This window comes from Pollachius pollachius, assembly GCF_949987615.1.
Source record: "Pollachius pollachius genome assembly, chromosome: 7".
Lineage (NCBI taxonomy): Eukaryota > Metazoa > Chordata > Actinopteri > Gadiformes > Gadidae > Pollachius > Pollachius pollachius.
The window spans coordinates 4,825,638-4,849,542 of record NC_136940.1 but is presented as its reverse complement, the minus strand read 5'-3'; the positions used below and the strand labels follow the sequence as shown (position 1 = coordinate 4,849,542).

At 47.7% G+C, this 23,905-nt stretch overlaps 1 protein-coding gene across 3 annotated transcripts in view; it reads left to right on the top strand.

The window, feature by feature from the left end:
• ptprsa (protein tyrosine phosphatase receptor type Sa) overlaps positions 1 to 23,905 on the top strand; it is a 212,402-nt gene that overhangs the window by 178,290 nt on the left and 10,207 nt on the right. For 2 of the 3 annotated variants that reach the window (XM_079739951.1, XM_079739952.1), the window contains 7 exons: positions 3,098 to 3,145; positions 7,047 to 7,144; positions 10,366 to 10,489; positions 13,670 to 13,845; positions 15,653 to 15,772; positions 18,969 to 19,123; positions 20,267 to 20,552. In XM_079739951.1, coding sequence (XP_079596077.1) covers positions 3,098 to 3,145; positions 7,047 to 7,144; positions 10,366 to 10,489; positions 13,670 to 13,845; positions 15,653 to 15,772; positions 18,969 to 19,123; positions 20,267 to 20,552 — 1,007 coding nt within the window. The remainder of the gene's footprint in view (positions 1 to 3,097; positions 3,146 to 7,046; positions 7,145 to 10,365; positions 10,490 to 13,669; positions 13,846 to 15,652; positions 15,773 to 18,968; positions 19,124 to 20,266; positions 20,553 to 23,905) is intronic. The other variant, XM_079739953.1, reaches the window with a different exon arrangement.

The following is a 23,905-nucleotide window of genomic DNA, read 5'->3' as shown; positions in this document are numbered from 1 at the left end:
TTCCGTTTTTTTTGCGCAAACTGCCTCAAGGCTTCTTCAATTTTTTTGCTCTGTTCTCAAACTCTTCTCCAAACCAAAGGCCCCAGTGGTGCTGTCTCCCCCAGCCTCACTGCTCACTGCCTGTGTTACCTCTCTGATCTGCGGTCACCTCTGGGGGTCCAGGTCTTTGGTTTCGTTGGCTGGCGACATGATGATCGCGGCCCCCTTTCCTCTCCTAACACCCACCTTCTTACACACCATTCTTCTTTTTTAGTTTTTCTCAGAAGACCCTTCATCCAAAGCGAACTGACCGTGATGTTGAGTTAATAACGTTTCAGGGTACTTGTCATTAACGAGCAGTTATCCTGAGCAAGGCATCTTGTTTTGGAATGCCTACAGGTTGATTGTGTGCATGGGGATTTGCACCAAGAACCTTCCGACTCGGAGTCCAACACCCTAGCCACTAGACTATCCTGCCCCCCCCCCTTTTGAAATCCTGATCCCCCTTTTTCAGCGGCTCTCCATCCTCCAACCTGCCCCTAGATATCCACCATCCTATGTTTCAATACACAGTTTAATCTCGGGCCCCTGTTCCTCTCCGGGGGCCGGCGCCCGAGCCCCTAATACCGAGGGGAATCAATTCCCTTTTCTTTTTTCCTGGTCCGGTTCCTGGAGATACACGGCCCCAGACACACACTTACCTCGCGCACGAGAAACACGTTTATACATACAGTGCGTACGGACGCAGCAAATTGAGCCGCTTCCATTTGCTGCCCGGCTATTTACCTGGGTCAATCCTCACTCTTATCTGAGCTTTTTTTTTCAGCGACGACTAGAGAAGCTTTAATTGCTTTTTTTCCCTCCATTTGTCTCGCGAACTCCCAGTGCTCCTTGCCCTCCGCTGCCTATACTTCCTCTCCTTAAATTATAGATCATTTTATAGACCGTTTTGGGCACACCTGGGCATTCACGCAGTTATATCACACAAACACGCTTTTCCTTTTTTGGATTCAATATAAAAAGCGCCCCGTGTTCCCTTGTTCTACAGGAGTGAAGAATGTGGTTTAACGCCATTATCTCTGCATCCCTGAGACTTTAACTCCAACCGACATTCGGTTTGTCTAATTAAGCGGGACGCGAGGGTTCGCGAACAAGCCCATTAGCTAATGGCTAATGGCGGGCCGACGTTCAAACGTACGCAACCCCCTACCCTCCCAGCCCAGCCAAGCGCACGTCAAGGCACGCCACTGGCGATCGCTTGACCCCCCACCCCCCTCATCCCCGCCCAACGCTCCCGAACCCCGGGAGGGGAGCTAACAGCGTCTGTGTTCGCTTAAAGTCGAAGGCTACATGGCGTGGAGAAAATATAGCTTAAACATCGTTCTCCGTGCGCTCGTTCGTCTGTTTTCAGTCAGTTAGCTGCTAAAGCCCCCCCCCCCACCCCCCGACCCGCTAATGTTCCTCCCTGCTTCCTCAGGGTGCCAGGGGTTTGTCTCTCCGTCTTCATGCCATTATCTTTATTGGGACCCCGGGTTAAATTTGCGATGGGGGCCAAACTAATGAAGCACAGACAAGGCTGATATCTACAGCCTGGCTACAGTAAAGACCCCAGCACCTCCAGCCGTAATAACTCTCTCTCTCTCTCTCTCTCTCTCTCTCTCTCTCTCTCTCTCTCTCTCTCTCTCATAAATATCCTGCCGCCTTTTTAGTTGAGGGTTCGATTTGCGTTGACTTTATCCAGACCGTCTCGGACGACAACAACAGAAGATTCCTAACCGTTGACGTCTCGTTCTCAGTGATATGTACAGTGAAACACTAATAGGGTATCGGATACCAGCCCACGTCAAGACAACTGCACGCTCCTCTTCCATGGCTGTACACAATACTCCGTAACCAACGTACACATGCCAGGTTAAAGTACTCTCTGGAATTGGACAGCTTGATTTTTGGACAATGGCTTCCATCCAGTCTGACTGTTTCTCTCTCTCTCTCTCTCTCTCTACCTTCCCTCTCTTTCATTCCTTCTCCCTGTCTGGTCGTACCGTCTGGAGGCTTGCGCCACAAGTGGTGCACACATGCAGGTTTGGCTAATCCTACTGTATTCCTGATCCACCTGCTGTGAAGCACTGAAGTAGGCCGGCTGAGCCAAATCACACGATGCGTCTGATACCGGCTGAGTAGTCATACCTCGATGCTAATGATTCAAGTGCAGATGGATGACTAACAGCATTCGGCAGGATTCTCTTCCTGAAACCAGAAGTCCCAATTCTCTGACAGCCGTCCCTTGTCCCAGTGCTGTTTGGGACTTTTTATCCGAAAGATAAACCGTTTTGTTTTGTTTGTCACAGCAGGAGTTCAAAGCAGAATCCCCGCTTCTTAATATCTGTATTCCCTCGTCTTACTTCCTATGTAGACCCCGTCCCTGCGCTTATCAGGCAGCTGGGATTCGTTCTAACGCTGTAAAGCTTGGTCGGGGTTCACAATGACCTTGGCGTTTGTTTGCCTCTTCCTATTGGCTAAACACAAGATTCTGTGAGTCGGCATGCGGCTAACGCATCGCTCACCTGTTGCATTTGCACCTGTCTCACCCATTGTCGTTCAGGGCCGTTCAGGGTCCCATGTATCAACAGGAAACACACGCCATCCTTCGTCTCCTCCTCCTCCTCCTCCTCCGTTCCTCTCTCTTCTCCTTCTGTCCCCAGGGCATCCGACCCCCCCCTCCCTCTGTTTATGAAAGCGCGGCGGGAGCCAATCGATTCTCTTATCTCGGATCTCTGTGACGGGAACGCCGAGCGAAACCGGGGGTAGACGGGGTCGTTCCTTGATAGAATCTGGACATGGGATTGGTTCCTGCAGGGGTGAACCGCTGGGGTATGTGGGCGGGGCCAGGGCGGGTGGGGATGATTGCCCTACTTTTCAACCCCCCTTCGACCAGCCGGCGTGCACAAAGCAGGCCCCGCCTCCCGAGTTGGGTCACGGGGGGGGGGGGGGGGGGGGGGGGGGGGGGCGTGGTGGAACTATGTGCGTGTGTATGTACAATTTTTACATTGCCTTTTCTGTTGGCCTCCCCCCTCATCTTGAACTCCTTTCTATCCCCCTGTGTTGCTGTTTTTCACAGATTCTGGTCTAAGCAGTCCTCAGAGTGAAGCCGATATTATGGATGAAAGTTAGTCGATACATTCTGTTTCTCTGCTTGTCTTTGATTTTTTTTTCTCTTTTTTTGGTTGCTGGTTCTGCTTGGTACCATTTAAACACAAAACAATTGACATCTGTGGTTTTTGATTTATGTGTATTGATTTGATTCCCCCTCCCCCACCCCTACACATGACGGACCTATGTTTTGCACACTAACCGCCTTGTTTTCCCCGTTGGCCTCCACCAGTAACCTGCGCTGACATGGTTCTTTTTTGTTTGTTTTATTTGCTCTTCACATGGCGGTTTGAACATCCATCACGTTCTTGGTGTGGGCTGTCGGCTTGGCATTAATCACGGCGCGCGCGCAAAGATAACTTGTAACGATCACTTCTGCTGAGGGAGAGAGAGAGAGAGAGAGACGGAGAGATGTGTTGTTTTTTTTTGTCTTTGAAACACAACGTCAATCTCTGCTCTTTAATATCGCCTTACTCCTCTTCCTCACTCTCACAACCACCCCTCCCAACGCTTGCCCTCCACCTCCTCCACCTCCTCCTCCACCTCCTCCTCCTCCTCCTCCTCCTCCTACACTAACGGAGGGTCATCACTGTGTGCAGAGAGATAACCGGTAGAGCTAATTAAAGGCGGCCATATTCATTCTCCTGTTCATCTTCTTTCCCCTTCACCATAGGCGAAAACAAAGGAAATGTTTCAAAAGTCTAGCATTGTTTCTCTCAGCCCGGAGGAAACACAAAAGAGTTTTCCTTTTGTTTTCTTTGGAAATGCAGTCGCTGGTGAACAGAGACATTTACGGAGAACGGTGGTGGAGGTTATCAGAAAAACTGCTCTTTGATCAAGACTCAGAGCCGCAGCAGATGGGGGGAGAGTGGAGAAGTGTCGTTAGTTGGGTGCTTTCTGTCCTCATCTGTAGTAGAGCTGAATACAACAGACATGACACAGATTGGAGTAGAAGGAGTGAAAGGGGTGTTGAAAGGAAAGGAAGAGAGCTGGATGCTGGTGGGGGTGGGGGGTTATCAGGAACAACAACAGGGTGTCCTTGAATGACTTTGCATTAGTAATTGAATCTCCTCTTCTGAACACGTCGTGTACTGTACTGCACAGCCAAACAGCCCTGAAAGAGAATTGCCTGTGAAACACCACCACCCCGCAACATGAAAGGCAGAGAGGAGGGAAGATTAACAAACGAAACAAACCAAACCATGCAGTCCGTCCTCCCGCACACACAGGGATCGGTGGAAATGCTATGTGTGTGTGCGCAAATTCTGACTTAAGGATGAAATAAATTCTTAATAACCTTGCTAAGCTATAAACCATATGGATTTTGTTGAAGTCAGATGTTGGATATATAGCTATATCATTCTCGGACTATAGTGTACAGACCACTTTTATGTAGCTGTAAAGCCTCCCTATTGGCTCAAGTCTTTTTAAGATTATAAGAGACATTTAGTTTTTGAGTGTGTTTTAAATCTGACAATTTGACAAGATTTTAATACAATTGGCTGCAGGATTATTTTCAAACAGAAAGTACCATCAAAGAAGATGAACCTCACGCACACACATACATACCTAACAACACAAACACGCATACCTAGCAACACACATACACCCACACACATACCTAACAACACACAGACACATACTTTACAACGCGCACAACTCTTTGATCTCCCCTCAAACCAACCTTGTGAAACCTCCTTTTCTTTCTGAAAGTAAATAATCCGACAAGCAACTGTAATTTACGATTCTCTTTTGATTTGCCTGACGCTCGTCTCACGAACCCTAGCTCCACGAGTGATTAATGGGGGGACGTCTTGCTCTGCGCTGTTTCCATGGAGACCCCCTGCCTGCATTGGCTCACTGCAAAATAATCACTAAACAAGCAGCCCTGTCCAAACACATTCATATCTCTCTCGTCTTCTCCCAATTCAGTAAATAGGGTTTAATAATTCATTATTTATTCAGATCATTTATAATAATTCAATTAATAAAACAATTGTAGCGTTAAAAATCATACAAATTCAACAATCCCTCCGCGACAATATCTTTATGTGGCACAGCAGTCCACGGGTATTTCAGATCCTCTTCCGTTTGCACATCAGTCTTGGCTAACTCAGAGTAATTAGCACCTATTACATTCTTGTTTTGGTGTAACCGAAATTACCATAGCTTACCAATTTGACAGTCATCCGGGAACGTTGGATCATCTCTCTGGAGAATTAAGACAAAAATGTCTCCCTCTCCCTTTTAACATTCATGGGCCGCGGGCTGTCAGACCGCAAAAGGGGGAAATTGAGGATGGTTAATGTGATCATGTCTATTCTTCACGGTCAATTAAACCCCAGAACGAAGATTTTCTGATGAAGGGGGGGGAGGGTTTGGGGGCATCAACATTCCCCTTGTGACTTGACCTAAACATCGGGCAAAAAGAAAAGTATTCATGCCAAGAAAACATGCCAGCTAAAAATACAAATACTTAAAATAGGAAAGCCGGCTTGCTAAAAATAAGAAAGCACTAAATTGTGTTGATCCCATGCATGGCTGCTGTGAGGCCGAGTCGTATGGTTGTCCTATATTCCATTACATGGCTGTGACTTTATGCTGCTAAGTGGATTAGCAGGCCTGGCTAAAGTAGCGCGATGATAATACTCTGCTACAGCAGCAGCCGAGCGCACACTGGACTCCGGAGGGAGGGACAGCGGAATTGGACAACCGACAAAATATATGCCGTTTACCAACTAACAAATATGATGTTTTACAAACGGATAGATTTGAAGCCATTTACAACCCAACGAATTCAACTGACAAAGCTCATTCACGTATTTGTAACCAGATGGGTTCGGGTTTTTTATGTGCGCTGCTAGGTTTTCCTGCCAAATTTGAAGGTTTAGCTATTGTTAGCGAGCTTGACAGCTAGACTGAGGTAAAAGTACGGCTGGCTAACAGGTGTTACCCTAGCATTACGCTTGCTTTGCCTTGGCACCAGGTTTTGGATGGAGCCGCCGACTGTATTGCTAAGCATCACTCACACTTCTCATCACCAGCACACGCACACAAACCCTGGTTATCCTCCTCTGTACTCACTTTCCCAGAATCCCCCTGGGCCAGGGCTCCTCCTCAGGCTCTGCATCTCTTTAGAACGTGAACAATGCCGATTGGTTTGAGGACATGGTGCGCTGATATGCTTAGCATCCTGCGCTGTGATAACAAACGATTAGCACAGCCAAAAAGGATTAACCGTCTTAATCAGCTCGCTGCATCAGCTTTGATCTCGATGTGGATGAAAGCTTTTTATTGCAGTCGATTTTCTTTTTTATTCATAGCGGCACAAGGAGCCATTTCTTCTGGTGATATTTTGACACATATCTTTGACAAAGGCAACAATAATCCATATATTTAATCTAGCGAGCCGCATTTCGATTATATGGTGCCGAGCTTCACAAGGCAGTTTTTTCGTGCACAGTGTAATAAGCTTTTGATTCAAGCAGTTTACCAAGCATATTGTCACCATGCCTCAAACAACAAGACACAGGACAACATGGGGTTGCCTTTATTTCATGTCTTTGAGCTCTGGCCTAGTCTGGTCAATCTACCTTTACTATGTGTGTCATTCCTTTGGTACCGTTAAGACGATGTGACTGTAGTCCACTCTCCCCTTACTAGCACCGCCCTGTCCTGCTCCAAACATCCATTGCCTTGAAAATCGCCACTCACCCTTGAAAAACTCACCCTGTTGCACCGACCGCGTTAACGTTGAAAACGCAGCTTCCTGCTCTGCAAGCGTCGTCCAATCGTACTAATTCAACTCCTTTGTCCCGCCCCCCCCTCCTCCTCCTCCTCCTCCTCCTCCTCCTCCTCCTCCTCCTGGTCTATCTCTTTACATTCTCTCTCCTCCTCACCCCCCCTTGCCCGTCCAGGGATGATGAACCATCCGCCCATCCCCATCGCCGAGCTGGCTGAACACACAGAGCTGCTGAAGGCCAACGACAACCTGAAGCTCTCGCAGGAGTACGAGGTGAGACGGTGAACCGGGGTTCAAGGGTCGCGGGGGTTCAAAATGTCATCCGGGGGGGGGGGAAGCCGTTGAATCGCCGGCGCCCCGGCTGTTTTCATAGTGGGGTGCACCAGGGTTTAACTCTTAATGAAAAAGCGCCCGAGAAATGAAGTGTTTACGTCCGTTTCTGCTGATAGTACATGGGGGTTTTTTATGGTGTGTGGAGCCTCTGCGATTACGAGATGCCGCTTGTATTTGGCAGCTTTAACCTCGTTCCGGAGATATAAGCTGCCTTTATGAAAAATATCAATTTTGCAAAAATTTCCCCGAAGGGGAAGAGGTTTTCAGAAGGAGGAGGAGGAAGGCAGGGGGGGAGGAGGAGGAAGGACGGGGATGGGGTTGGGGGGGGGATGCAATTTCCTTTAAAGCTCAGTCAGACCAAATAAAGGAATCATTTGGGAGTTGTCCTGTAATACGTTCCGATTTCCAGAGGATGATCTCTTCCTCTGAGCTGCAAGACTGCACAAATATACAAATAGGAAACCTCCTCGGATTGCGGTTGACTTAAAATAATAATAACAATCGGCCCATTGATGAAGATCAGCACAACGTCGTCCTTAATCACCCCTAACGTTGACGATCCCTTCTCCCCCTGCAATAATATCCTCTTCCATCTCCTGCTGAGAGCCGGGTTCAAAAAGTGTGCGTGTGTGTGTGTGTGTGTGCACGTGCACGTGTGTGTGTGTGCGTGTGTGTGGGCGCGTGCGTGTCTATATTGCTGCTCCATTAACTCTGAGGTAGTAATTATAGATCCACACATTCCAGACGTTCTCGAGCAGCAACTATTCACTCGATGTGCTGTTGGCGACGGGGATGGGGGGGTTGGGGTCTGGTCGGTGGGGGCCTGCTGTCAGGGTCCAGGGGCGCCCGGGGTTATAAATGACACCACAGTTGATTAGATATCAGGACGGCTGAATCAGCTCTCGTTTGCATACCAGCAATATCCACCGTGCCGCCGCAGAGGCCTTTAAATCACCCTGCCTCGACTCCTTCCTAACCCCCCCCCCCCCCCCCCCCCCCCCCCCCCCCCCCCCCCCCCCCCCCCCCCCCCCCCCCATGGCTAGGGGTGGAGGTTACGGGTGGGGGGTGGGGGGGGTGGTAGTGGAAGGTGTGGCCGTCCCGGTTGGTTGATGTGGTGATAACCGCTCCATGTAATTACCTCTTTGTGTCTGGGGGCAGCTGTTGAATGCGTAAATCCTGGGGTTTGGAGCCGGTTGGAGTGATGGCTCACACACTGGCTGGTTTTCAGGCAGGAAGGGGGGGGGGGTTGTATGGAGGGAGGAGCAATGGGTAGAGGGAGGGAGGGAGGGTTAGGAGGAGGGAACGGGGGATGGGTGGATGAGAGGAGGGAAGGATGGGAGAAGGGAAGCATGGATAGATGAAAGGAGGGAGGGATGGAGGGACGAATGGATGGGAGGAGGGAGGGAGGGAGGCATTGATGGAGGAGGGGAGGGAGGGATGGATGGATGCGTGGATGGAGGGATGAGAGGAAGGAGGGATGGATGGATGGGTTATTTTGTGCTAAAGTTGACTTCTCCGCTTCCAGCAGAAGTTCTAATGACTTGGCTCTGAGAATAGAAATGCTTTCTCCCTCTCTCTTCTTCGGTTCCTCGCACTCCCTCGCTTCTTGTCTCTCTCTCTCTCTCTCTCTCTTTCTCTCTCTCTCTCTCTCTCTCCCTCCGTCTCCGTCCCTCTTCTTATTTCTCTCTTACTCCCCCACTTGGCTCATCTCCCCGCCACATAGGGCCGCCGTCCAGAAGAATAAACGACCAAATGAAACGGCAAATTGTTATTTTCATTTTGTTATTTCCTTGATGAATGGCCGGTCGTCCGGGCAACCCCGCTATGCCAAGTGACGCTTGCCACACGCTTGTGAGTGGTTGGACTGAGCCTGCTTTGATTCAGAGTGGGGGGACAAAGAGAGGTCTCAGAGTAATTCCTAAAAGGGGGGCGAGCCAGCTCAGGAGAGGGAGAGAAAGATGTCATCGAAGCGACAAACCAGTCCAGACCAGTGAGAGAAAAAGTGGCGGTCCTCGCATGTCCTTCCATCACGTTGCTTTCCAATAGCAGCCACCCGTCATCAGCAGACCAGGAAGTAGAGGGAAAGTCGGCCCAGTGTCTTCATGACTCAAACACCACATTTGGGGGGGGGCCTTGCTTTAATTAAATGTAATTTAATTTGAATTTAATTGAGAAATTTCAATTATGTAATTTTAGAGAGTTAGCCATAGAAGCTATACTTTTAATACCTTTGTCCGAGGTGTTTGAGATTGTACACGATTTATGAAATAGGGAGTAAGAGAGACACCAGATAGATGGACTTCAAATGTGAGTCAAGAAGGGCTGAAGCAAAGTAGAGCAGAGTAGAAAATCAGGACAAATACAGACGACATGAGCCACACAAAGAGAAAAGCAAGTGGAAAAGGAGAAACACAGCAGAGAGACGACAAGGTAGAGGAGGAAGAGAGGGAGCATTTGAGGACGAAGACTTGGTTTGTTGTGCCTTAGATCCCAGTGCGATGATGACAATGGAACGTAATACAGCTTCTATGTCACTACCTTGAGTCCTGGCATGAACTCTGTATCGTGAACCACCTCCAAACCACCCTCACAATCCCCCACACTTTGCCATTAAACCCAGGCAAGGGCCCTCAGGCAGGCCCCTGTGAGCAGGCAGGAGGAGACGTAATGGAATAAGGAATTACCCCCAAAAGCAGATCCAATATTTACAAGGAACAACGCTGGATGTGTTTTCACAGAGAATAAATTGCTTCATTTTGTCAGCCTTTACCGTCTCTCCCCCCGTTTCCAGCCCTCACAGTGGGAAAGCAACGCGACAGAAATTATATCAGACGTTTTTATCTCTCTGTTATGTTCCATTGTCATGAATGGTGTTGATAAAGAGGTGGGCGGTGTGAGGGGTGGGGGTGTTTGAACCAGCCAATGAGAGGGTTCCTCTAAATTAGCCTGTGTCTCTTTTTCCCCCCTTTCTGTCTGTGAAATGTCCCACCCTTCTTCCTGTGACTTCCTCTGTTTATTTCCGTTCTCTCTCTCACCCACTCCTCTTCTATTGGCTAAATTGATGCTGTTTATGCACTCTGTCCACACCTCTAATTTGTGTGTGTTTGTGTGTGTCAATTTGTGTGTGCGTGTGTGTGTGTGTGCGTGTGTGTGCGGTCCAGTCTATCGACCCAGGCCAGCAGTTCACCTGGGAGAACTCCAACCTGGAGGTGAATAAGCCAAAGAATCGATACGCCAACGTCATCGCCTACGACCACTCCCGCGTCATCCTGGCCCCCATCGACGGTAAGACACAGTCCCCCTTTAGGTCCTCCTTCTGGCCCTCCTGTATATTGTTCATTCAAGGAGTTTTTGAGGAGGTAATACTTGTTATTACAAAGTAGGGAGGCAGCCACCGATGTATGAGCTGATATCAGCTATTTTTAAAACCTGAAGAATGTGTGACACTGGGTAACCCAATTACAGTGTGAAAAATATATGGAGGACTGTTTTCTAACACCTATTTCTAATGGGCGCCATTTGTGATCTGAGTTTTTTTTTTATCAATACAGTGTTAGTTTTTTCGCTCTTTTAAATGCTGTTCATGTTTCCTTCATGACAGATATTCATTTTCTAGATTTTATTTCGGGGGGTAAGGGTATTGATCTGACATCCGATGCTAAAATATATGTTCATATATCGACGCACATATTGAGAAACATGAACATAGGCTGGCATCACTATTTTAAACAAGCATAGAAAGGAGGGTACACACTACAAAGTACATTGGATGGTTTCTGTTACATTTATGTCATCATGGAAATCTACAAAAGATAGCTTTTTTATTTTGACAATCTTAAAGAGGAACACTGTACATTTTGCATACAGAGCAGCATTTTGTGTGACAAAATCACAGAATAATCAGCTTTCAGATGCAGCGTTCAGAATGTAGTGAGGCCGACATGGAATATAGTATTCTTAAGTATGTATTGATTAGTGTATAATCCCATTGAAATAACCATTGTTGTGTTTTAGTTACCTTAGAATGATCCCTTTATTTCTACACTGTGACATTGTCCAGTTAGATGCAATCTGAAACCTCACCACTAGAGGCCACTAAATCCCACCCACTGCCCCTTTAATTCCGTCTCTTGCATTGAGTCACAGTATGTAGAATGACACTTAGCTGGAGTGAATATATGAGCTCTGGTATATGGACTCCACAGCTGCTATTCAGTTCAGTTTGAGAGTTCACCACAGAGTTCCCCAAAATCATTTGTCCAGCTCAATTTGTCTGCACCATTCCAATAATGCACAGATACAAATATCCAAACAATGGCCAACCTTCCGGAAAAAACCTGGCTAGTCCTTTGCACGCCGCTAAACTTTCAAGGGAGATGTGTTGTATTTCTCGCCCCCCTTCCTTCGCTCCACAGTAACCCTTCTCATCCAACCATCATCCTCCTGCTCTATGGCACACATTCATTCCGCAATGTGTGTCCGTGTATGGTGATATGTGCGCACCCATGTGCGCCATGGGCAAAGACTTCATGATGCCGTTGCACAATAGCTAGGCCAATTTGACACCGCGACTAAAACCGTGACCAAATTATCCCCCGGTATAAATACATAAATTAATCAAGTCTGAAATTTCTATTTTACAGTGCAGTGGTTTTTGCCATTAGTCGCAGAAGTAGAACAATTCATGCAAGTCGCCATCCACTGCTCAGCTGGCTATGACCAACGCCAAGCCACCGCAGACACCGTGTGGAATCCCTTTTAATGGCATCGGGGACGTCTTTATTTCAGTCTTTATTTTGTCCTTTTGTGCTTTCGTCCTTCCATTTCATCCGTCTCTCTTTTTCTGACTTTATTCAAGTCTTCGCTCTGTCGTTCTCTACTCAACATATTTTTTTCTTTTCCTTTTTCCACTATCTTTATTTTCCTTCTCTATAGCTCTTGATTTTTTACTTTTCTCTTTACTCACATTCCACCTACCTCCCTCCACCTCCTCCTCCTCTTTAATCATCCTCTCTCTCCCCTCTGATCGTTCACCTTAGTCCTCCAAACATCTCCTATTATCCGAGCGTATGTTAGCGCCATGGCTCGTCTCTCGCCTGACCCGGGGAGCAGCCAGCCAGTCAGACGGACGTGGCTCCGCAGCAGACGAGTCTTCGCCGCACGGCTGGAATAGATTTCAGACCGTCAGAGCGCTTGAAATCCTTTTTGAATATGGGCCATTGAACCTGTGCTTTTCCCTTGAGCAATTTTCAGTGACTGACAGTCAAGTCTTGCTTTTTATATAGCTTTAAAGTTTAGCTTTTAGTGTTTTAAAAAACCCCACATCTGGCAGAGAAAAACAGAAAAACACCCATCTAAAGCCCGTACTTTGGCGAGGGCTATTTTTTGGCGTGGTGAATCAAGCTCGGGGGGAATTTTTGGTGGGACAAAATAGACAGTTTAATGCCACTCTGTGGTACTGTTTACTTAACAAAGAACATTGCTTAGTTCCTGTGTTCACAGTTTATGACTCTGGCAGAGAAGCAGCAATACCCATGGTGGGTTGTTGATGGATAGGCCCATTCCACTGCCCGCCTTAACGAATACAAGTGTTGGGCAGGCTCAGGCCCTTTGAAACCCCCTTAAAACACCACGCAGGCAGAAAACGCAACCCAGTCGTTATCTCAACACCTAATGTGTACTTGTGTACGTACACTAATAACACAAACTTAGATTCAAACCACAGGACTAAAAGCTTTTCACTTGGCCGTGGCAGGACAGCAGGGTAACGGTCGACTACCGCTGAGTGTAAACACAGCAGCGGCCATGAATACCGAGCACGGGGCACACACGTTCCTCTCGCCGGGGTGCTACCAACACATCGCTTTCTCCTCCGACTCTCATCAGTCGGAGGCTGCCAGGGCTCTCCTTAAGGCTGGATTTAGTGGAAGGCGAGGGGGGGGCGGCGGAGCGTGGTGCACAGAGAGGGAGAGTGATGGCAGGAGTGGGGGAGGGCGCCCCGCTGGCTGATTTACTCTCAGGGTGTGGGGGATGCTAGATCTTCCCGGCTCTGCGATGTTAGAGACGTCGTTAAATCAGATGCCAGCATGCTAGGCTTATGCTGTTTCTGCTGCTGCTGTTGCTGCTGCTGCTGCTGCACCACAGAGGCAGAGTAAAGAGTGGGAAGAAGAACAATCAGTCGTTATTCAAGAGGAGATGATGGTGTGCGTTTGTCATTTCATTTGTATTTGGTAAATACTCTTCTATCAGTGCTGCTTTTGTGGCATTGAGCACCGTTGAAGGACTCTTTTTATCTATTTATTCGACGTTCATTGTGGCCGATTTGTTCTGCAGAAGAAATTGAGCATAAACAGATGAATTAACGAAAATAATGCATGAAATATACACACAATGATGAATATAATGTCAATCGCATCCAATAGAAAAACATTTGATAGACACGTTCATGTTTTGTTCTCAAACCAGGTATCACAGGCAGCGACTACATCAACTCCAACTACATCGATGGCTACAGAAAGCAGAACGCCTACATCGCCACCCAGGGGCCATTACCGGAGACCTTCGGGGACTTCTGGAGGATGGTGTGGGAGCAGCGGGCGGCCACTGTGGTCATGATGACCAGGCTAGAGGAGAAGTCAAGGGTCAGTCCTTCCAGCTAATTAACAGTGGTGTGCCACAGGGCTTCTACTAGGTCCCATTCTAATTGCATTAAGCTTTCCCATTGAATGTCATCAAATTGTTAAAATATATATATTTTAGGTGTTGTTGTGTGAAGGCAAGCAACAACTGAGTGTTGCTAACTTATAAATCACACAGCCAAACACCCTTCGCTGATTTGTATTGTCCGGGTTTATTGTACAACTGAACATTATTGAGGTCAACGGGAGGTCCTCAGAGTTAATCACTTGTCTGGACGGATGAAGTGAACCTAGAAGCCATTTTCTTAATTAACTCCAATTCCCAACTGGAACCTCTATCTATTCTACACCGTAGTCCGTTATTTCAAATGCCTTCAGAGTGGAAATAGGGAAAGGAAGTTCAGAGAATATGCATCACAAAAACTGTTAGATAATCAAAACAATGGCTCACGCAGGTTCTTTTTACAGTTGGCATAGCAACACCAGTAACCCCATAACCAGCTCTCCCACTACCATCTGTTTGGCATGATTCGCCTAGGCACGCAGGGGCCTTGGCTGAGGCGCGCTCATGTGTCAAAGCAGGAATTCGAGGAAGTGAGAGGAACTATTTACAAGCAGGAGATTCTCTCGTCGTCGAGGCTAGGGAACGTCTTTCAATCGTCCGGAAAAACAACAGAAAAGAAGACAAGCGATGACGCGATGCGTGATCGCGTCGGGTCAAACGTTTGTCAGAGCGTCGGGGTTCAGGGTTTTTCCAGACTGCAAGTTGATTACTCTCCGCCTCTGTCTGTTTTAATTTGTTGGTTTGTCGTCCACGTGGACGCGTGTGCTCCTCTCTCTGTCAAACCCCATCACTGTTAGCAGCCGCTGGACATCGCGCGTCACGGAAACGCGGGAGGGGAGAGAGGGAGAGAGAGAAAGAGGGGGAGACTGAGAGGGGGAGAAAGGGAGAGGGGGAGAGAGAGACAGGGACAGAGAGAGAGAGAGGGGGGGAGAGAGAGGGAGAGAGACAGGGAGAGAGAGAGAGGGAGAGAGACGAGTGAGGGTCTCTTTCTATCGCTTTTATTTTCTTTTATTTCATTTCACTCTTTCACTATGCTTCTCTTTTTAATTCTGTCTGTCTCTCTTTCTTTCCTTCTCACTATATTGTCTGTCTGTCCGTCTGTCTGCCTATCTGATTGTGTGTGTCTCTCACTCTCTCTCCTTGTCACATTTTTATCCACTCTGTGTTTCTCTCATTCCGTAGCTTCTTCCTCCCTCCCTTTCTTGTTTGCTCCCACTCTCCATATCTCTCTCCAGCATTCTGTGTCTCACTCCTCTCACTCTCGCTCTCGCCCTCTTTGTATCTCTTTCTATGTCACCCTTTGCTTCCACTCTCTGTGTCCCTGTTATTCTCTGTGTTCTCTCTCGCCTCGCTCGCTCCCTCCCTCCCTCCCTCCCTCCCTAGATGGGATAGCTCTGTGTTTTCAGATCTGCAGGTCACACTCCATATTTAATGAGTGTTCATTAAGCATTCTGCTGGGGTTAGAGATCCAGAGAAGAGATTCAGACTCAGATGTAGTTTGAAAACAGGGACAGGTAAACTACCAACTAGTCAGCCATCTGTAATAAATTATAATTACAGAATTTGTGCCTGTATCCACCTAAAAATGGAATAGGAAATAGATACCGAAGTTATCTATTAAATTTAAAATGGCAAAATGTAGATTGCTGTTTGAATGTGTTTTATTTTTCCTTCTTTGAGTTTTACTTTTGTGTCGATTGTTGTTGAAGAGTATTTCACAGGCGGCTGTTTTCCTGTTTTCTGCAGATCAAGTGTGACCAGTACTGGCCAAGCCGGGGTACAGACACCTACGGGATGACCCAGGTCACCCTGCTGGACACCATAGAGCTGGCTACCTTCTGCGTTCGCACCTTCTCCCTACACAAGGTACACACACACACACACACACACACACACACACACACACACACACACACATGCTGAACCACACACACACATAGCCATGAACATGCCAACGCAATTGCTGACACTAGTTTAAAACCAATTTAAAAGACACTCAAATATTCCATAGGCACATGCTGAAGCTTAGACATATGCAAGGCACACACACACACACACACACACACACACACACACACAGACACACACCCTCTCCATACGATTGCGTTTCGTGCGTTGCGTCAGTGCACATGGATTCACCCCAGGAGAGCAGAACACATCACGCAGGTGCAAGGATCCGAGCTCCCATCCGTGCTCGATAAATAGACGCCGACCCCCAATCCGCTGGAGGCGATAGGAAAGAGGGAAGTTGAAACGCCCCAGAGTGGCGTGCCTCCCAAGACGTTGACTCAAACCTCAGGCTTCACTCTGCGTGACGCGAAGCAGATCAGTCGTTATAGCACCAATGTGAAATATGATGTGTTCTGTCTGTATACATTATATAGTCAACAATACATTAACGATGGCTTTAAGTTGATTCTATCCTACCTTATCTCCTACTAAACAATGTGGTCCTTTCCTTGTGTAAACTCTCAAACGTAATACACTACAGCCGGCTGCCTGGGGCATATCATCTAAACCCTTCCTGATTCTGTCGCATTGCGTTACTTATGGTTGTAATCGTATCTGATAGGCAAATGGGGCATGATAAAAACATAGATGCGTCTTCCGAATGCAAGACGCAGCTTGAGATTCAACTATAGTCTTATGTGGAGCTGTGATGTATTCCGCTGGAATAAGCAGAGAATAAACCGTTTATTTCAGCAGTGTATTCTCCCCAAGGGCGCTGGGCTGTCCTTCGGGGCCGGGCCCTTGCTGGGTTTGTAGCCTTGTTGCCCTGGTAGTCACAGGGTAGTCGCACTCACACACACAGGTTTTGGCCCTTGTGCGTGCAGGGAAACAAGGCTGCATACATCTTAATGAAAGAGTGAAAAAGTGAATACAGCCCTACAAAAGCGCCCAGACTTTGGCCTTGTCTCCGGAACTAACCCCACAAAGCAGACACATAAAGCCAGGCAACATCCGAGGAAAGTGGGCAAATATCTAGGTCACTTTTTGTTTTCAATACCACGCTCATTTATTCATAAATTCATCCAGAAAAGAGGACGAAAAAAACAAATCTGAGGCAACATAATTGCATTGAAATGCAACTTCCTGTCGAGGCTCCCTCTCAAGGGGGGGTGCAAAGAAAAAAACACACACAGCCGTGTCCCTGTCATTCTCCTAGGGTTTTTGTACGTGTGTGTGTGTGGGGGGGGGGGGGGGGGGGCTACTACAATCACTTCCTGTTAACGGACAGCTTGCGGGGTGTTGTTAATGTCGTCAAGGCAACCTCGGAGGACCCGTCGCCATGTTCCCGCGCTCCGGGCAGAGGTGGCGACGGACGACGTGGGTGTCCTCCTCGTTCGTCTGTTGGCGAGGCTGTTAGCGGTTAGCTGTTAGCTGTTAGCGCTGCGGCGTTACGCTTCCTAGCCGCCGCAGCGGAGCCGAGAGATGTCAATTAGCAGCCAGCCCGACGCGCCCATCTGTCGCGGTGCCGGGGCGATGTGTGGCGCATGTCCCTGGCACAGCGGGCAGAACTTTCCAAAGCTGTTTCTAATTACTTTGCGGTTTTTGACGAATAGCTTATCACGTTTGTGAAATCTTAAAGTACAGGCGTTTAGTGGGGCTTTCTGAGGCTCTTTGTGATTTATTTGGAAATCTTTACTTTTATGATGTAAAGTACAGGCGTTTTGTGTGAGCTTTCTTTTTTTTTTTTATAATTCACATGTTTATTAAATTTTCACAGACGGTACTTACATGGTTACTAGGTCATAGGATACAAAAACACAACACAAAATTCATAAATTTCATATCTTCAATTTCATGGAGCTATGAAAGCTCATGTGTGGGCTTTCTGAGACAGTATGTGATTTATTTGAAATGAATTAACCTTCATAATAGAAATTAAAGAAAATTAGTGGAGCCTTCTGAGACGGTATGTGATTTATTTTTAATTGGTAAACATGTACCTTTATAATATAAAGTACATGTGGTTTTAGACATTCAAACAGGTTAGAGGATAGGATACACATCTTTTAATGTGTTCAGTTGCAAAAAAGAATCTGAATATAAAATGCAGTATAATCACTCTGAATTTATTTAAATATACAATGAAAAGATAGAAGAACCAAAATGGTGTTATTTTAAAGGCATATTTCAAGCCAAAAGCTAGCCGGATTTGTGCTGCTTGCCAGCCTCAGTCTGTCAATATTACCGGCTAATGTACACATGTATAGGGGAGGAACATACACCTCAAAGAGAAGTTAATTAGAAATATAATTAACATGATACTGATAATAAATAATGTAAAATTTTACATTTTTGGAACTGTGCAAACTCTTTATAAACATGGAATATGCATGCTTTGATCAATGTGATTCCCTACAAGAAGTGTATCCGAAACAATTTCCAGACCTTGTTTTGACGCACATTGTAATAATGTGTGGGAAAGTGTCACTTTCGCTGTCACTCGTCAATGTCACTGTTGCTGAGAGAGACAGCGAATCACATCGCACAGTGGGTGGGATTACTCCACACAATCTGGCCCTTTGTTTGAATACCAGATGGCCACACATGAATGACAAGAATGATGAGAACACAAGCAAGTTTGTTTGAAGTGTCTGACTTTGGTGTGTTTGGATATAAATTATGACTGTTCGTCAACTCTATAATAGTGACATTTGAATACATACAATGTCATTCAAAAAACACCAAGACAACAAGGGAACAAATCAAAGAATCAGATTGCTAACACAATCTGTCAATTAATCAATCAACGACAGACCAATCAGCATACAGCAGAGACAGTTCCGTGTTCTAATTTTTGTCCCATCGTCTTTCTCTCGCTCTCTATCTTGCTCTCTCTCTCTCTCTGTCTCTGTCTCTCTCTCTCTGTCTCTCTCTCTCTCTCCCTCTCTGTCTCTTTCTCTCTCTCTCTCACGATGTCTCTCTCTCTCCCTCTGTCTCTCTCTCTCTCTCTCTCTCTCTCTCTCTCTCTCTCTCTCTCTCTCTCTCTCTCTCTCTCTCTCTCTGTGTCTCCCTGTCCCTGTGTCTCCCTGTCCCTGTGTCTGTCTCCCTCCAGAACGGTTCGAGTGAGAAGCGGGAGGTGCGTCAGTTCCAGTTCACGGCGTGGCCCGACCACGGCGTCCCAGAGTACCCCACTCCCTTCCTGGCCTTCCTGCGCCGGGTCAAGACCTGCAACCCGCCTGACGCCGGCCCCATCATCGCACACTGCAGGTGGGCAGGAGCATTACTCTAGCCTGGGGGATTGATGTGTGGGAGTCTGTGGATGTATTCATCTATTTCACTCTGGGGCCCTCACAGCCACACTACGCTAAACCCAATCATGCTGACTGCAACACAAACTACGCACACACAGGCACACGCACGCACACATGCACACACACCGCACATGCGTACACAGAAGCATACGTAATGAATATGTAACCTGATTACACACCTAAAAATGCAAAATCTCGCTTTCTTCCTGGACAAACTCATGTCCCTTTCCTCATGCATTTTCCCTCTCTTCGTGACTGCCACTCTCTCTCTCTCGCGCTCTATCGCTCGCTCTCCTGGTTTCCTCCAGACGTTCTGAAGTCCCTTGTCATAAGCCCTCTCCATCGTCCCTGCTGCTCTGCCTTCCTTCTCTCTCCTCTCATCCGATCACTTTCTTTCTGCGCATTGCCCTTTTCCTAAGGACAGTGTGGGCGGATGGAGACGGAAATTGACAGTTTTCTGCTTGGGTTTTTTGCCCCAATCATATTTTTACACCCTTTCTCCACCTCTGTTTACCATCGATCGTCTGTGTGTAAAGTGCGTCTCTCACTCTTCCCTGTTGCTCTGATTGCTCCTCTATTGTTGTCAAACCAAAACCGCATGTCCAAATACGCACCATAAATATCAGTTTGGGATTGGGTGTGCTCAGACAACAGCAGTTGTGTGAGTTTATCGGGTGCGTCATGCAAGTTTTCAAATGTTTATATCTGAATAAATTATAATGAAAATAAATCTGATTCATAGAGATGACTATGACACACACACACACGCACACACACACACACACACGCACGCACGCACGCACGCACGCACGCACGCACGCACGCACGCACGCACGCACGCACGCACACACACACACACACACATACCCCACCACAATTGCTACAACTTAAACATTTAAAAAGATGGAATGTCCTAGGACCAACGTAGAGCAACTCAGTAAGCAAGTATAAGCCATAACAGGGCTGGTACACACACACACACACGCACACACACACACGCACACGCACACGCACACGCACACTCCTCCCTACAAATCTCAAAACACCCCCAAAAAAAAAAATCCCTCTGCATTCGCTCACCTCCTCCTCTTCCTCCCAGTGCCGGCGTGGGCCGCACCGGGTGCTTCATCGTCATCGACGCCATGCTGGAGCGCATCAAGCACGAGAAGACGGCGGACATCTACGGCCACGTGACGCTCATGCGCTCCCAGAGGAACTACATGGTGCAGACGGAGGACCAGTACAGCTTCATCCACGACGCGCTGCTGGAGGCGGTCGCCTGCGGCAACACGGAGGTGGCGGCCCGCAGCCTGTACTCTTACATCCAGAAGCTGGCCCAGGTGGAGGTGGGGGAACACGTCACCGGCATGGAGCTGGAGTTCAAGGTAAGAGCGGCGGGGCTGGGGTTGATACAGTACTTAGCATTGTGGCTTTGTATTTGTGTTTTTTTTATACAGGGAAGGGGTTCACCTAGAGATTGTTAGTGCTTGGCACCCCGGTTCTATGGACATCCTTACTGTACCGATAGCCAGATATTGTTTCTCTTTCTTCTGACAAGTGTACTTATGTTACCAGTCGCTTTGGATCAAAGTGTCTGCTAAATGCCCTAAATGTAAATGCAGATGTAGGCCGTCAACCGACTAGCTGAATGACGGATCCAATGACAAACTGTCTGAGCGAGCAACGAACCGACCCACCCACTAAGCCCCCGGCCAATCAAAATTGAAAATCCCTAGAAAAAAGAACACCATGATTTAATAACCTCACCTGAGATGGGACTTAACCAGCGAGAACAAAAGCAGTTGGTGAAAGCGGTTCACTGTCGTCACTGTTTTCAAATATTTTCGATAGGTATAATTCAGATTAGTGTAGCAATTTGTTATTTGTAATTTGTTGTGCTTTAAATTGACGTGAGGTTCAAAATCCCTTCCAAATGATCCGTCTTTGTAAACAATACACTGACTAAGCTCGAAGTTAAAATCTACAAGTCTGAGACTTAGCGGTATTAGGAGGAGGAAATTCTTTTTGGGATCCAGCTGCTCCTCTGAACCGGGTCAGAGGAGGAATTTAAAGTAAATCAGCACTTACTCAAAGGTCGCTGTCAGCTTTGAACCGTGCAGTCCAAGTCATGGTCCTACAGATGGCGCAGGAGAGCTCCTCTGCTGCCTCCAACTTCAGTCAAATCACTTGGGTTCACTCAGAGTGAATTATTATTGTCTCCCTTCTGCGGGGGAAAAATGAGACCGCTAGAAAATGGGAGATATTTAAGCTTTTCCCTGTATAGACACATCAATCATTTCCAGGCATTTGGATTAATATGTTCCTAAGTAAAGAGGAGTCAGGCCCTCATCCATCAGTAACAAGACCAGGGAGAATTACAGGAATAGAGCAATCCTGACTTTCTAGGGAGAAAGGGGGCCAAAGCGAAGCATGGCGATGTGGTGTTAGGCCTCATCGTTCTCACAGATGCCCCCCCAATAGCGCTAGGGAACAGTCCCCGGTGAAGCACCCGCTCCCGTACACCTTTAAGCACCTTCCTCCAAGACCTCGCTAAATGGAGCGCACTGGCTCAATCCGTCATGTTACAGCCCCCATTCATCCCACACACACACACACATATGGGCACGCAGGCACACCCATAACACCTAACCACACACGCACACACACACACAGACATTCACACCTACACACATAGCGCCTTATCACGCACACTCACACATGGAAACACACAAAAACACACACACACACACAGATCACACATGTTCACACCTACACACATAACGCCTACACACACTCACACATTGACATACAAATATATAGACACTCACACACACACACACTCAAACTCTCTCTCAAACACCCACACACCCCTTTCTATGCAAGCACAGCCACACACACTCTCACACACCTACACACACAATGGCAGATGATCATCTCTAAGCAGCCAGGACTGAGCTATCTGATGAGGCCTCTGATAGCATCAGTGACGGCTAAAACGCTGCGTCGCTTTGTGGATTAATAACATCCACCGCACAGCGGGCAAGCCAGAGTGTGTGTGTGTGTGTGTGTGTGTGTGCGTGTGTGTGTGTGTTATCTTGAGGAGTAATTAATATTTGATGATGATGAATGAGGATTGGTGGAAGGGCAGCCAACGAAACTAATGAAGAAAAGGACAAACGTATGTTGCCCGGCTAGCTAGCGCGAGAAGGGATTCTGAGGGAGTGCTTTATTTGTGCGAGGACATTTTGTATAATCATTGAGAGAACACAGACACCTGGAACCAAACCGGCTCATAGTACAGGTGTTTGAGGTTGTTTTCACTTTCTTAGCGCGCTGCGCTCAGTGAAACTAATACCGTTCCTATGACTTCTCTTAGGGGGTTTGTTCACCTACATTTATCACCCACACCTCATCACTGTTGGAAGCGGGCTTACAGCACAGGCACAAATCCAGACAACACAACCCTTGGTCACAAGCTCGGGAATATTACGGGGTTCAGTGAAGAAGTCAAGTCGGCCATTCTCGGTCTGGCTTCCTGTGTTTCCAAAGAAACACGTTCAGAAGCAGCCCCTCTCTGTTCCCTTTCTGACCTGTATTATCGAAATCTCTGTCAACCCAACAACAGCATACAGGCTGAAAAGCTGGGCACGCTTGTAAGGGAAGGCTACTCTGACCGGTGGTCCCACCGGTCCATCTCTGGCCCCATTGCAGCTTGGCCGGTGTTCCCACATCCAGTTCAGGCGCTATTGCCAGGGGTTCTGGTCAGACCTGCCAGACCATGTCATGCTCTTCCAGGTATCCCTGAAACAGGATCAAAGGTACTGAGAGAGAGGGGGGGTGGAGGGGGAGAGGGGGACGAGGAGGAGAGGGTGAGGAGGAGGAGAGGGTGAGGAGGAGGAGAGGGGGAGGAGGAGGAGAGGGTGAGGAGGGGGACGAGGGGGAGAGGGGGAGGAGGAGGAGAGGGTGATGAAAGCTGGGCCTCTCGAAAAGTTAAACACCAAAGATAGAGGCGCAATAACACTGAATTTACACAAGGAACGCTAGTAAGATTTACTTTTTGGTATCTTGAGCGGTTGCCTTCATCTAATGTTGCTGCTGGATATTCTTCATAAAAAAACTCAATAAAAAGACTGATGCATGTACATACACACATGCACACAAAAAACGGACACGCTGAGAAAAAGAATGTGTGAACAGTGGAGACCCAATTTGCCGAAAATGAAATTGTGCTGAGCGGTCAGTAGGAATTTCACCCGGGAGATCACACGACTGTGTGAGTGTGTGTTTGTGTGTGTGTGTGTGTGTGTGTGTGTGTGTGTGTGTGTGTGTGTGTGTGTGCGCCTGTGTGTGTGCCCACGGAGTGTGTTGCATGTGTCTCTCCTTTTTCTCCCAGCATGCCGCACTGGCATCATCAAAGGTGGATGGTGACCCAGTTTTTCATAGCAAAGCGGGAGAGATGGCTTCAATTGTTCCGTCTGCGCCACTTGTTCTTCCCTGCCTCTCGCTCTCTCTCTCCAGGCCCGCCTTGGTTCGCTCTTCCCCCTGCCTCCCCCACCTCCTCCCCCGCCGACCGCCACCCAGGAACTCCCCGGCAAAGGGAAAACTTTCAGACAAACAAACACTTTATGGAAGAAGGGGTGGTGGGTGGAGGTTGGGGGATGGTGGGGGGAGGTTTGTGGAGGGTGGTGGGTATGAAGGCTTTCGCAGTTGGATCTTTTCTTTGGCCTAGAGAAAGGCC